This window comes from Limanda limanda, chromosome 21 (genome assembly GCF_963576545.1).
Source record: "Limanda limanda chromosome 21, fLimLim1.1, whole genome shotgun sequence".
Classification (NCBI taxonomy): Eukaryota; Metazoa; Chordata; class Actinopteri; order Pleuronectiformes; family Pleuronectidae; genus Limanda; species Limanda limanda.
Window position 1 is genome coordinate 13,181,416 of NC_083656.1, and position 14,542 is coordinate 13,195,957.

Here is a 14,542-nt window from a genome sequence, read left to right on the forward strand (position 1 = left end):
CATATTTGTTGCATATTGCACTTGAAAGTTTCGTGATAAATACATTTTGATGTCACTGTTCTCTCCATTTTTTCCAGATCCACTGGAAAACACCGTAAATTCAGTTTTTTTCCTGTATGTCCAGGCCTCAGTGGAGCCAAAGTGTAGACGCATGAAAGGCTTCAGTGGGTTTGAGACAGGAGAGTGCAGACCGAGAGACAGAGGACTCATCATTGATCTCTGATCCTCCTCCATCCAGTGCATTTAGGCCTAATAAACACATACGCATTTATTCAGTAAATCAATAAATTAAGTTCATTACCATGGTAACATGTCCAAAGTCTTTGAAACAGCAACAAGTTAGTGAGCCACCAGATCCACTTGTACTGTTTTTGTATCATGACTGCACCTTCTGTAAATGTGAGTCTTCACCACAGTAGAGTGTCAACTGAAGCCTGGGACCTGTAGAACTCGTGCTGTCATAACCAGGACACACTATTATACGGTTTTCCTGAAGAGACCTGATGAAAACTACTGGATGTTAAGATGCACTTCAAAAATAGAAAACTAAGGAACCTGGTTTTATCTTATAATGGTTATTTCACAATGTTTTTTCTATTTTTTTTTTTTTTATTACTTTGTATCTTTCATCTATTTTGAAGCAGACATAAACCTGCAGCTTGCGAAGGCAGATGGGACAGAAATCCAGAGGACTGCGATCCGACTCCTCGAGATGGTTCGAGCCCTGCATGACGCAGCTCAACCTCTGTCAATGCCTTATTCCAAACATGTGGCCGATCATGTGTGTCCTTGTCTGCACAGGAATGTTTCACGCTAGGGTTTTTTCTGGTAACTCCACAGTAAAAAAAAACATGTACAGAAGTGACGCGTCAGCAATATTGAGTGTGTTAAATCTACTGATTAACGTAGGTGACCTTTGGCAGGACCACTCCTGTGTATAGTATTAAAAGTGTGTGGAAACCTTGCAGGACCGAAGCAGCAGAGTGCTGGAGATGGGGGGAGTGATATATCTGTCAAACACAGAGTATTCCCCTGCTTTGGCTGCAGAGGTTATTTCAATCGACCTGCATAATTTCTGCTGTAGAAGTTGTCGTCATACCTGGCGAAGCTGAAAACACCCATTCCTGTGCACAGTTTAAAAAAAGGATGAGGCAATAAAATCTCTCCTGGATCGTATGGATTTTTCTTTAGCACCATCTAGTGGTAGCACAACCACATTACCTCAACGACCAATTATCATGAATATAAGACAACATATTCTACATCTGTCAAATTATTACTTATTGTTTCTAAATTAACATTGTGCATGTCCTGGATGTGTCAGGGTATTCAAAATGCAGATTTACAATATGTTGTGATGCAGTGGAAGAGGATTTACATCAAGTGTTGTGTGGCAGACCTGTAATATTAATAATCAGAGGGCATTGTAGTCTATGCATGTGAGGTAATATTCATCCATATTTGGTCAGAATGTAAGTGGAAAATGTCTCTTAAAGGTGTTATTTGTTGATTTCTTTATGCTGTCTTTAGTGTACAGATATAAATGTATAAACGCTGTTAACATTTGCCTACGCTATTATTAATTAATTATGATTAAGATTAAGATACATTTTATTATCCCACACACATGCACAGACATGCACAAGCACACTCATGCAAGGGGAAATTTAACCTCTGCTTTTAACCCATCTGGTGCCAGACAAACAAAGCAGTATTATCGCATCAAATGAAAATGTACAATGGAGTGCAGTGCCACTTGAACATGAAAATGTAACAAAGGAAATGGAGATCCAGAATAAGAAACAACTCCCCTTCAAAGGGAAAGTTTCAGGTTGTGAGGCGCCATGGCTGCATCGCTCAATTTAAGGAGAGCTAAACTAAATAAATCAACAAAATAGCCGAACTGGTTACCATTTGTACTTCTGAGTCTTTCCCCACAACATCATGCAGGGACCAGTTATACTTTTTATTTAAGGCCTTGTGGGAAATTCTCACCCATACTGAGAGACAAAGTTCCAGGAGTTTTGGGGATACAGGTCAATCATTGTGAATCCGACAATCCAAAAAGCATCTTTCGGCTTCCTGTTGCCCATAAATTGTAGAAGATCACCTTAATTTCAACAGAAAACCATAATGAGAAAGCGACCTCTCTGACTACCTTCATACTGAATATCAAACATATTTACTGTATATATTCAGAGATTTTTCAATGTAAAGTCCAACATTTTCACTGTGGAATAGATCATTTCAGGATTTTCACTGTAGAAAATAGATCATTTCAGGATAGTTCAAAGTACTGTAAAAACACTTGGCTCAATAAGTTCAAAGAGAACTTTTGACCCAGATGACCAGAGTGTGTAAATATATGTAAACAGAAAACAATGCACCTGCCTGGACCATAGGCCTGGACAGACACGTGCATTTCCCTTCAAGTTAAAAACTGCCGGAAGTAACTTGTTACATTTCTCACATCGATTCAGTAAAAACTTCCGGTCGACATTGCAAACGACATCCTTGCCTTTCTATTAAAATGTTATTGTCGATACATTGATTGCCTCGTTAATGTGGAGAGAAGGTGGAAATGACAGAATGTCCCGGAGGAGATTAAAGCTATAGATTAAAGAACTTCGCCATGTTGTTGACACCGGAAGTCGTTTCCTCTGTGACGTCACGTAAACAGAGGGGCGGAACTTCAGGCGACAGTGACGAAGAGCAGCGAAGAAGACGAACCCGCTGCGATGGCTCAGCTGAACCGCACCGACTATCAATGACTTCCATCTGACCACTTTATTCTGTCATAGTTTGTTAACTTCCGCTGTTTTACTGTCTGACGTGAGACTGTCGTCAGGTCCTGACATCAGCTACCGGCGAGAGGACGGAGTACGAAGGCGGAAGAACTTTCCGGTGCAGTTAGCTTAAGTAGTTAGCTTCGGCACCGCCGTTCACTAGCAGCAGTAGCAGCTAGTGGGCTAGCCTAGCTTAGCCTAGCCGGCTCTCTTTGCTGTCTGCCTGGAGCTTCTCGAGATTTCACTGCGTAAACGAGAGTACCTAGCAGCTAGCTGGTTAGCTGGTTAGCTCTCAGGCTTCCAGAGGCAGGCGCTGGTATCGCCGGGGCGTTGGATACTCGGTTGGCCGGCAGGTTGGGCTGGACTCGGGGCAGTGACAGGGCTGAAGTAACCCTCAGCGGAGGTTCGTGTTGTAGCCGGCTGGAGGTTAACTCTCTCACGTCCTGGATATTCTGGTGAGATGAGAGGAAGCTTGCCATATTGATTTTCTACGCAGTGGTTGTGGCGCTGTGACATATTAAAGGCACTGAACCCGGCCCACAAGAAGTATCGACCTCTCTGGTTGCCCACCCCCCTAAACAAAAACACACCCGACAAGACTGGAGAAATGCTGACTGACAACAGGTAACCATTTCCACCGTAATGCAGCCCCTTCATTCCACACAGGATTACAAGCAAACACCTCAGCTGTACTGCAGCATGGTGTCCAGATCATTCCTTTCTATAGCACACTAATCGAGACTGTTCCGCCTAACAATGCCGCAGCTATATGTTGGATTAAACTCCTGCTCAATCCCAGTGAAGTTATGTTAATGATTTTTGTTCTCATAATGGGAGTGCCACATGTCTATTCGTGTAACTGCTAGTGTGTGTGTTGCTATTTTTGGTTCCTCTTCATGTTCTCTCGTCTCTCGACGGTCTGCCTCCCTCCCTCCGATCTCCCTCCCCCTCCCTGCATCATTTCTGTCACACTATCGCCTCCACTTTTACATACACCTCAGCATTTAACAACACTCCGCCTCCATTTCTGCTTCTGCACAGGAAACGACACCGTAGCTGCGACCGTGAGGAGGACCAGCAGCTCAGTTCACAGGCCAAGAGGTCAGGAGGAGGACCCAGCCTAATCGTTTCAGATTTGGACTCAGAGGTGAGACTGAAGTCCTTTCATCATCAGAGCATTACACAGTCAAGCTTTTCATGAAAGTTGTCCTTTGGGAGAGGATGAATCTGTCTGCAAAGGTTACATATTCTCTTTCTTCATGCATAGAGTCTGACATTTGTGGATAAAGCGAGCTACATTTAAATACGTGCCTCTGCAATCCATATGCAATGCACTAGTGTCGGGAGAAGCACTGAATGTTTTATTTAAGGATTCTCCATCCACTCATGAAGCTGCTCCTCGGGGCCCCTCTCTATTCTGTGTTTGCAGTCTTCCAGCAGTGACAGCAGTAACGGGATCAGTAGTCCAGAGAGAGCCATAGTGGTCACTACCAGGCCGTGCATACACAGCCAGAACAACTGCATCGCCCAGCACTCCCTCAGCCCAAAGCCTGAAGACTCTGCCAGCGCCATGCAGCACGGTCTCCACGGCAACGGCAGCAGTGTCTCTTACGACCACATCAACAGTGTCCTGAGGGAGGCGCACTTCAGCAGTCTACAGACCAGAGAGCGCCCGGGCTCGACATGACTGTGACCTCTGGCCCTTCTCCTGACCTTTTGTCCCTCACCCATCGGTGCAGACGCTGCCGGCACGGTGGCTCCTCTTTGAAAGCCTCAAGCGACACACTCGGGTCAGGGGGAAGGGGATGTCGTGTGGGGAGGTTTACAGAATTTGGGCACAAAGGCTCATCCCCACCTCGCCATGTACCATTTGTTGAAACCATAAGCACATCCGCCTTTCCATGGCCCAGCCACTGTGGTTTTCTGTGCAGTATTGATGTGTAAGTGTGTTTGTGTGAGTGCATGTGTGTGCACGCACCCTGTGCACTTTATAAAGAGTTATCATTCTCTTTACATGCGTGCATCGATGTGTGGACATTTTCATTGGTGCTAATCACAAGAGAAGTGTGATGATGATCCAAAGTGCTTGCAAAACTAAATAAAGCTCAGCACTTTACTCAATAACTCCTCATTTTGTTTACTCTTGACGGGGGAAGGCACTCACACGTTTGTATCTGTGAATTGGGAGTTGTGATCCCCTTCACCAAATAAGTTGATGGAGGCCAACTGATTCACTCCCAAGGAGCATTATTAAAAAACATCTAGTTTAAAAGAGTTTAGGCCTTTTCTGTTTTCTCTAACCAAAGTAATAAAGTTAGAGCAAACTGTATTTTGCAGTTATTTTCCCTATCTAAAAGCTAAGGTGTGGCAGGTCAGTGGGTTCAAGTTAATGGAGCAGTGGTTCTTCATGAGGCACACCAACCTCAGATTGAAGCCTGGCTAATTCCAGAGCTGAGAGTTGACGCAGCAGCCCGCTGCTCCTCTAGTTCACTCAGCTCAGTGCATTTAACAAATCAAGCCCCTGAGAAAAAAGGTTGTCTAAAGGAATTCAGAACCAGGTTTTACTTCTTTAGCATCTAACATGTGTATGAGCGTGTCATAAAACTGTCAGCCATACTTGTTTATGGGCAGTTTAATATGACAGTACACTGTGTTGCAAATAAATAAGGTGTGATGATTCATATTTTGTGTAATGTTCCAAATCATTTGACATTGAAATAAAGCGTTATTGGAAGTGATGTTTGAGACCATTCCGATTTGTGAATTGGCAGCATAGTGAGTCTCACTTATGTAGTTGTTGCTGTAACAAAAAACAGCATGTTTTATTCTTCAACCTGTGCAACAGCGTGCTTCACTGAAACAAAGTGACTGTAGCAGTAACGGTACAGTAGCTTTCACTTTGTACCAGTAGGTTTCCATTATGGTATGTCGTTTGTACTAAATGCCACATTATAATGTGTCACTGAAATAACCATAGTGGATGCAGTTTACATTATACTTAGAAGTGACTGTTAAGTTGAAGATATTGTTCTTATGCTTCGCACATTGGTTATTGCACACAGATGTCAGCAAAAATGTCCACATTAGTTCTCCACACTCAGTTTTTTCATTAAAGACATGCACTCTATTCTCATGGGTAGGTTTCAATCAATACAGGGTACAATGACTTGTAAACTTAACACAATACTGATAGCTTAGTACCAACGAAATATGGAAGACGACTGCTTTCTAGTTTCATGAGATCATTAAAAAAAAAAGCAACTGTAGTGCAAATTACAAATCAAGGGATTGTCCCTCAGAGGTTTAGGGGCTGCTGTGGAGGTGTAAGAGTTGTTACCTAAAATAAATCCTGAGATAAAGCAGCCATCTGTTAGAACCTGTAATTTAAGACAACCATACTCATGAAATTTTTTTGAGAAATTCAACTTCATCCCTCAACGACTACAGCTCAGAGTCCTCAATCTGTCTCTCACCCAATCTGCTGCTTAAAGGAGCAGTGACGAGGATTCAAAGCAAATCCGTTAGCACAAATTGTATAAATGAAATATAATATTCCTAACCTTTTTTCAGGTAGTAACTCGTGTTTTTGTTCACTTATAATGAGCCAGTCACATGGAAATGAGAGGCAGGTCTTCCTTTCATATTGAATTACAATGTTTCTCCAGTAGGCCAGATGGGACAAACCAAACACTGGCTCTGAGGAGGACGTTTTGTATTCTATGCAAACTGAAGGCCAATGCAGGTTCTCCTACATTTTTGGAAATTGAGGGGGGAGGGGTTGAGTTGATCACAATGTGCAACCTCACTGCTAAAAGGCTCTCCAAGATCATACCACTTGATTGACTGGCGACAGGGTCAGACACTACACAATCTTCACCCCGTCTTGTGCTCTGAATGGCAAATTTTAAATGTATTTGTTGCTGACTTATCTAGATATTTGGCCTGCTAGAAATCTTGTCGGAGGAGACAACAAGTAAAGCGACACTCTCAAATCTTCTTTGAAGAGTTCACACACGACGAAAAGATTCTGCATGTGAATATTTTAGATGCATTTTAAGATTGGCCAATCACGTTTGAGGAGCCTTTGGTTGCCTGCAGGTAAACAGTTAATGTGGAGAGCAATACACCCAGACAACATGAACCAAAATGCATCAGCAATCAGCTTTTGAGTTTATCTGGATTCATCTGCAGATAGCCGTGAATACAGATGAGCCAAAATGTTATCTGGACCTAAAGCAGCTACTAGAAGTGTCACTGTTTGTGTTTTGGGTGGAGAAACATTTGTGTAGAAACTAGTTCAACTGTAAACAGTGTACGGCGAACAGATGACAGAGTCTTGGCCCTGATATCAATTCTGTCTACACCAGAGCCCCAAAACGTGAAAATCATGTAATGTGAACTCTGCATAAATCCCACACGCTGGTCCTCTTAAGTACAGCTTCCACAGAGGCACCCCACATATATGAATAGACAACTTGGACATAATATGAATCTGATGCCTCTACAGTATAACCTTGCAGATCTGAGCTCGTTTTAATTAAATAGATTTCCTAAAATGATATATATATATATATATGTGTGATGACATCATTGGTTTAGGTAGAACAGTTCCAGCAGCAGTTGTAGGTCAACATTTGAGAAATGAGAAGGCAGATACTGGCTGGCTGCTATCGGATGCAGCCGAGTTGCAAAGTGAAGGAGAACTCTCACTGTTTGTACTGGTGACAGGGGGAGTTGAATGTTCTGCATCGTCAGACCTATACACAGCTGCATTCTGCTTTAAGCCATCCTCCTTTCTGTCCGTGTCAGTCGTGGACGTTTCTCTTCCCCTCTCACACAGCGGCCTCCCCCTGGTCACCATCTCCATTCCACTGAACAGAGACACTCTGCTCAGACAGAGCCGCTCGCTCTGCGGCTCACAGAGAGGAGAGGAACCTCTGTCTCTGGTAAGCTCTGGATCATCAACAGCCAGTGCAACGTCAGCAGTCCTGATGGGCTCTGGCTGAATGGAAGAAAGTTTCGGCTCATCGCCGTCATTCATTAGGTCTGCTGAGTGTTTCAGTGCCAAAGCCAGACCAGACGGGGAAGATGGGGGATCTGGTAGCTGAGTGACATCTACAGGTGCGATGTCAGGCTGAAGATGGTTGAGGTTGGTGCTGTCAGCAAAGCAAGACGGTAGTAAAGGGTCTGAGTATGAAGATGTGTGAGGCTGATTACTTGTAGCCTGGTGGCTGCCGTTTGCTGTATCCAGCTTGGGAGCGTTCAAAGATCCACCTGTCAGAGCTTCAAACTGTCGCAAAATCTGTTCGGACGAGAAGAGAATGAATCTGCTGATCTAGTTCTGTCATGTCATCACCAGGTGTCGTTTTCTATGTCTGGTTCCCTTACCTTGGTGGCTTTGTTTGCCGCAGGCCCAGGGGGCCCCTCACTCAGCTGGCGAAGTCTCCTTTGTGTGGCTCCAAACATTTGCTCCAGAGAGAGGAGGTCAGAGGTCATGAGGCATGCGATAGCACACAGAGCCCTCTGCAGGATTGGAGGAAAATGAGACGTGAATGTTAGGAGTGCACAATATCACAAAGAGAACCTGGGTGATCAGCGTAGCCAATTCATTGTTACCATCTTAACAGTGTTTGAAGGATCTTGAAGTTTGCTTGAGAGCAGCTCCACCACAACCTCACAGTTAAGAATGGAGCATCTGAAAGATTAGATACAAAGACAAATATTAGATCACTTATTTAAAGAACAAAGATAGAAGGTAATTACCATATTACATAAACAGAGAGTCAGCCACAACAGCTGTATTCTCAGGCTGATTAAGTACTAACTCTTTGATGAGATGTTGGTTCTCCTCTCTGGACAGGAACACTCTGGATCCTTCGGTCAGTCTGCTGATGAGAGCCATCTCCTGGCCACAGTCCCCCAACTGCAAAGCATCAACCCTGGAAATCAGACAGTGTTCAAAAAAGAGAAATTAAAATAACCGCGGAGAAGTGGAGAATCTGTGCATCATCTTAGAGTAACACTGCACAAACAAAGATATGTTATGTTAGGTGTTAAAGTCTGAGTACTTGTAGAACTACAGTAAAACCGGTGTTCAGAGAAATCTCTCTCCTCACACAGCTCTACAGGCTGACCATGCCACTAACCGTTCTGATAGGTCCCCACTGCTCTCTCTGCTGGCCCCCGATTGGCTCCCGGTCCCCGCTGACTTGCTGCCCACTGAGGCCCTGCTGTTGGCTGCGATGTCCTGAGAGGAGTTGTGAGAGGAGCTGTTGCCGCTGTCGGTCTCTTCCCAGCCGCCTCCTACTTTGCCCGGGAGCCGCTCGGTCACTGCTGCGGTGGAGGGACCAGATAGTCAAGGGGAGAACATTTATGGATTTAAAGTGGAGTCTCAATGCCGTAGCTTGAGCTCGCCAGTGACTCATATACTGTTACACAAGGTCATAATTTGAAGCCTGTAGTCTGTGTTTTCTATCACACCGTTAATGACTGACCTTTCGGTTTGCGAGCAGGCAGGTTATAGGCACATGCAGGCACCGCAACCTCTATGGGTGCAGACGGCGCCACGACGGCCCTATAATGGTTTTCTTGGAGACGGATGCCCTGGTGTTCAGTCGGTGGAAGGACAGCACTGGCAACTACCTCTGCAGCTTTCTGGATCTTATCCAATAGTGAGTCACTGCCTGTTGGGAGGCACAGGTACAGACATAAGCTTGATTTATTTATTTGTTTGTTTGTGTGTTTGTGTGTTTGTGTGTTTGTGTGTGTGTGTGTGTGTGTGTGTGTGTGTGTGTGTGTGGTGTGTGTGTGTGTGTGTGTGTGTGTGTGTGTGTGTGTGTGTGTGTGTGTGTGTGTTTGTGTGTTGGGCAGATTACACACCTGTCCCCTGCTTCCCTGGACTGTAACCAAAGCCCTGCATTCCTGACCTGTGGTCAGAGCCCATACCTGAACAAAAAAGACACAACACATCGATTGTTCCTTTGCTTTCAGCTCACACAATTCAATGACCGAGATTCTGTGTGATAGATGTTTCTATATATTGGCACTCATGCATTTCTAAAATTTGTTCATGACATGTTAACTGAGGTCCAATTGAGGGTTTTTAAACTTGCCCATCATCAAATCTACAGTCTCTTACTGACGGTAATAGATGCACTGGTAAACATGCACAGCCGAACCAGCTCTCTTCTCTGGACTGTATCTGAACATCACATGATTTCCACTAGATCTCTATGTATCCAGATTAAGTAAAAACACTTGTGAGTTATTAGATTTTTAAATAAACTTAACCTAAATGTTTTTAAAGCAACCTACCATGCAACCTTTTTACCTCAAAAACAGCAGGTTTAAAATGTGTTGAATGGTTCACTGACTTGGAATAAGGAGAATGGGGCTTTCATTGCCTGAACGTCTGTTCTTGCTCTATGTTACTTAAGATATCAGGTAAGATCTCCTGTGACATGTGTGTGACTGAGTTCAAGAGTAATGCCGAACTGCATGATGTCGAACCTAATCCGTTAAAAAGACTTTAAAACCAGATTTCATCTCCAATATTAGGCCAAACTCTTGTATTTCTTACACCAGCAGCTATTTTGGTTCAGGAATTTGAGGATCATGAGTAATCCATCCATTAGTTGTATTTTAGTTTGGTGAGTGGGGCGAGACAGTCAGAAATCCGGTCAGCAAAACAATAGACTTTTCTGATTTTTGTTACTCACCCATCGTTGTGGAGCCGAGGTTAGGGGGAGAGATGCTGCTCTTGTTTAACATTGCATCTGTGAAAAGCGACCTGGCCACTTCCTACACACAGACAAGACAAAAAGCTGAGCGAGTGTGTAACTTTCACAGCTATGTGATGATTGTGATGGTGAAATACAACTCGTGTCTCACCTGTGCTGTACTCCTCACTTTCTGGTACAATGCTGTGCCATGAATGGGATCGGGTGGGCCACTATAAACTTGAAGAGCAAAAAATGTCCAGTAGCAAACAGTGAATATTCAGGTTACAGAGCAAACAGAGAATACTGAGAGATAAAAGCAACAATAACCTGACGCTTGCTGGATGAAGGTGGAGTTCCTTCTAAGTTCTGTGAGGAAATGGTTTGAACCATGGCTGCAGAGATGGACAAAGATCTTCAGCACCTAAAAAACAAAAAAAAGAATTGAATTTTGAGTTACTGAAGCATTTATCAATTTTGAAGTTTCACTGTGCAGGCAGAAATGTAGAAACACACAGGTCTCACCTTTAATTTGACGTGACAGGACCCAGCTTGCAGCCTCTCCAAAAGGTACTCCAACAAACACTGACCACAACCTGAAGATTCATGGGAGATTTCTAATTGGGTGGTTAAGGATATCACAATGGAGTAATCAATATGACTGATCTGGGTAATGGATTATTATCCATTAATGGAATATCTATTCACCAATTATCCAAACCCTTTAATGTCGGGTGAGAGGCGGGGTACACTGATCAATGATCATTGCCATTTGTTCACCTATGTTCAATTAAGAGTCTCCAATAAACCTAACCTCAATCTCAAGTCTTTGGACTCTGGGAGGAAGCTGGAGAAAACCCTCATAGAAACAGGGAGAACATGCAAACTAAATCTCACACAGAAAAGGTTGAAAACAAGAACCTTCATGCTGTCAGCCAACGGTGTGAACCACTACACCGCCGTGCCACCTCTTCATTTTCACTATTCATCCATCCATCCATTCATTATCTATATCTATTATCATTTGAGGATCACAAGGAGAACTAGAGCTCATCCCAACATAGGGTGAGAAGCACAGGGCCAACAGAGAGAGACAAACAACCATCCACACACACATTTACATCTACGATCAATTTAGAGTATCCACAGTCTTTGCACTGTGGGAGGAAGCTGGAGGAAACCCACAAGAACTTTCAAACTCCGAACAGAAAGACCCCGACCGAAACTGGATTCAAGCAGCGAACTTTCTTGCTGTTGACCTTGACCTGTATTCGACAGCTCCACAGCCCATTACATCAAAAGGGGAGACGTGTCATTGAGGTGAGGAAAAGTAGTCAAATCTTGAACCAAAAAGCTCACAGTACTACCATTTAAATTTCTCTGACTTAAATCTTCTGGTAATTTTCTAATATAATGTATGGTATTAAGAGCCAGTCAGTATCTATCAGCCGAATCAATTCATAAGCATGTGTCACGTGAGCAACATATCATATTTAAACCGCCATCAGAGGCTACACATACTTTATACTAATATATGTATATAGAATATATACAAATACAACAGAAACTGCTACAGGATACTTCCAATCTCCTGGAACAAGTAGCCAGGACAGGGGTTTTCATCATCTGCTGTAGCCTTCATGAGGGTGGGCACCTAAAGAAGAGAGGTGGAAGAGATCATGAACAAATGGTGGACGAGTGTCTGTATCACACAATTCCATGTGTGTAGTGGAATGTTGATTCTCATGTTACTCCCATGTCTCACAGAACCATTCACGAGTTAGTGTATTCAACTGTTAAACTAATTCTGACATGGATAGGTGTGGTTTTCAATCGAAACTTTATCGGAACACTCCGGCGTGTCAACAGAAACATGACAAGATATGACTGGATGTTTGTATTCATGTTGTTAGCTTAGCAGGCTAATAGCGAGCTAAAGGTAGCACAAGTTAACAGGCTCGAACAGGCGGGCGGACGCTCCGTGGAGCTCGACCCGCCGCAGGCAGCTGTCGGTCGGCTCCTCTCCCCTAGCTGCTCGGGCGGGTCTCGGTACTCACTTTCTGGAGGAAAGCTAACCGCTCCATGAACGTAGCCATGATTTCGCAGTCCGAGCTCCGGGTTCCTCATCTTCCTGTGAGGGCGGAGCGAGGAGAGGCGGGGTGTCAAGGTGACAGCTAGCCAATCGCGGAAGAACGAGAAAAAATCTTAAAAGCGCATTGGCTCTTGTCAACCGTTGGGCAAAGGCGAATCAGCGTAAGGGAAGCTGGAGGGGACATTTTGAGTGACAGGGAGACGAGCGAATCGCATTGACGGGGACGTTTCCTTGATGACAGGGTCAACAACATGGCGCTGCCCATGGTTTAAAGTATGACTCTGTTCTTTGAGATGTCTTTGTCAGGTTTGCCGTTACATTTGAGAAACAGCGACGGAGCGTCGGGGTCGGAATCATCGTCTTCTTTCTGTCGAACCCTGCATTTTACTTTGAGGACGTAAAGGACGTCAGTGGAGTCGGTGAACTGCGGCCATGTCCGGGTCAAACGTGTGGAGTCGCAGCAGAGAGAAGCTCCGAGCTTTCCCTGAACTGTTCGCTCAGTGTTCAGCCGAGGTGAGATCCGACAACCTGCATTAGAGAGCAGACACATGGGATCCCTCCGCAGCGAGATCTACTTCTCTACGGGAACATTCAGCCCAGCGAGCTGCTGAGGCTGTAGAACATGTCCGGAATGATAGGATGAGATAACAGATGGTCAGACAGAGGTGGACAACGTGAGGGTATAATGGAGACGAAATGGCAATACAATAAATTAAAGATACAGAGAATAGTTACATAATGTTCATCTATCACTACAGACAGAAATAACATTCGTAAAGGAATAAAATAAAACAATTTAAAGACAGAATATGTAAATAATGTACACTTATTACAGATATTTAGAGACAGAAATATTATTTGTAGAGAAACGTACTTGAATAAAATACTGGAGCAAGGATGCTTGCATGATGATGTATTCTGTATTTATGCATCATAAATAATGAAATATTTAAATATACGTTTATTTATATATGCATATATAGATTATTATATATAAGCAGGTATAGCATTCAGTATGAGTATAACAATGTTTTGTTGAATTTAATAAAACTGCACCAAATTTCACCCAGTTGCCATATGAAGATCCATGAATTATTCTCCTTTAAATTAATTTAATATCTCACAATGTTGAAAATAATGAAAAGAACGACAAATCTGCCGCCTAATCCGAATAGTTTTTCTCTGTCTAATCTCACTGTCTGTGTAACTCAGGCAACAGTGTATGGGAAGTGTGTGGCAGCTACCACGACAGGCAGACAGGAGCTGAAGAAGGACATGTGTGCTAAGGAATTTGAAGCACTGAAGACCTGCTTTACAAACGCAGTAAGTGGCAAAGACAGTCATCTTCTCAGTGGTCTTTCCCAGATGTGATTTTTCGTTTAAATATCATAATTCCTTTTTGTATTACAGGCCAAGAAAAGAATCAAATAAATGGAAACCGTCCTCCTTATGTTGGAGCCACAGAAATCAACAGTTCAGTGCTGTCAGAAGATGTGAATTTCCAAGTGTTGAGTGGCTTGTGAGTTTGAAAGGAACAGAACATGGCTGCTTCCTGATGCTGACAAGCAACTGACCATAACACAGCTTGACAAAGGACATTGTAAATATGGACACTCTATGTTATTGCCACCTGTCAGTTATGTATTTTTCAGCAGTGCATCTTTGCCTAGAATAAGTAAGATTGATTTAAATGTGTACTGTAGAGATGTGAATAAACTACAATTATTGTCATCTGGTTGTATTCCTCTGCCAACCTGTGCAGTTTCAGTCTATAACATTGACCACTGGAATCTAATCAGTTCATCTTTGAGTCCAAGTGACAGCTGGTCAACATTTTATGAAATATAATATTCAGACTTGAGAAATCATGTTCAAGACGACAAAGAGGTTTTTTGAATCCACTTTGACCTTGACCTTTGAGCATATATATAATCAGTTCATCCCTG

At 43.4% G+C, this 14,542-nt stretch overlaps 4 protein-coding genes across 4 annotated transcripts; 2 read left to right on the forward strand and 2 right to left on the reverse strand.

The window, feature by feature from the left end:
* Positions 1–100: 100 nt before the first annotated feature.
* LOC133028263 (archaemetzincin-2) lies at positions 101–3,265 on the reverse strand. Its single transcript, XM_061095460.1, is given in 6 exon segments — positions 101–213; positions 216–249; positions 617–793; positions 962–1,032; positions 1,035–1,197; positions 3,125–3,265. Coding segments are annotated over 6 exon segments (699 nt in total).
* On the forward strand, positions 2,713–5,515 carry si:dkey-21c1.1 (uncharacterized protein LOC100150256 homolog). The gene is made up of 3 exons (XM_061095182.1): positions 2,713–3,410; positions 3,828–3,933; positions 4,216–5,515. Exons 1-3 carry the CDS (start codon positions 3,394–3,396, stop codon positions 4,471–4,473), a joined length of 381 nt encoding a protein of 126 aa, XP_060951165.1. The 5' UTR covers positions 2,713–3,393; the 3' UTR covers positions 4,474–5,515.
* A 63-nt stretch (positions 5,516–5,578) lies between these two features.
* On the reverse strand, positions 5,579–12,623 carry tepsin (TEPSIN adaptor related protein complex 4 accessory protein). Its single transcript, XM_061095183.1, has 13 exons — positions 12,562–12,623; positions 12,086–12,158; positions 11,030–11,121; positions 10,835–10,928; positions 10,677–10,744; positions 10,505–10,586; positions 9,666–9,731; positions 9,281–9,469; positions 8,933–9,119; positions 8,612–8,725; positions 8,403–8,481; positions 8,175–8,309; positions 5,579–8,088 (listed from the first exon to the last, which is right to left on the reverse strand). The coding sequence occupies exons 1-13, from the start codon at positions 12,598–12,600 to the stop codon at positions 7,414–7,416; spliced, it is 1,893 nt and encodes a 630-aa protein (XP_060951166.1). The 5' UTR covers positions 12,601–12,623; the 3' UTR covers positions 5,579–7,413.
* A 215-nt stretch (positions 12,624–12,838) lies between these two features.
* ndufaf8 (NADH:ubiquinone oxidoreductase complex assembly factor 8) lies at positions 12,839–14,327 on the forward strand. Its single transcript, XM_061095174.1, has 3 exons — positions 12,839–13,109; positions 13,809–13,919; positions 14,007–14,327. Exons 1-3 carry the CDS (start codon positions 13,029–13,031, stop codon positions 14,025–14,027), a joined length of 213 nt encoding a protein of 70 aa, XP_060951157.1. The 5' UTR covers positions 12,839–13,028; the 3' UTR covers positions 14,028–14,327.
* Positions 14,328–14,542: the final 215 nt, after the last annotated feature.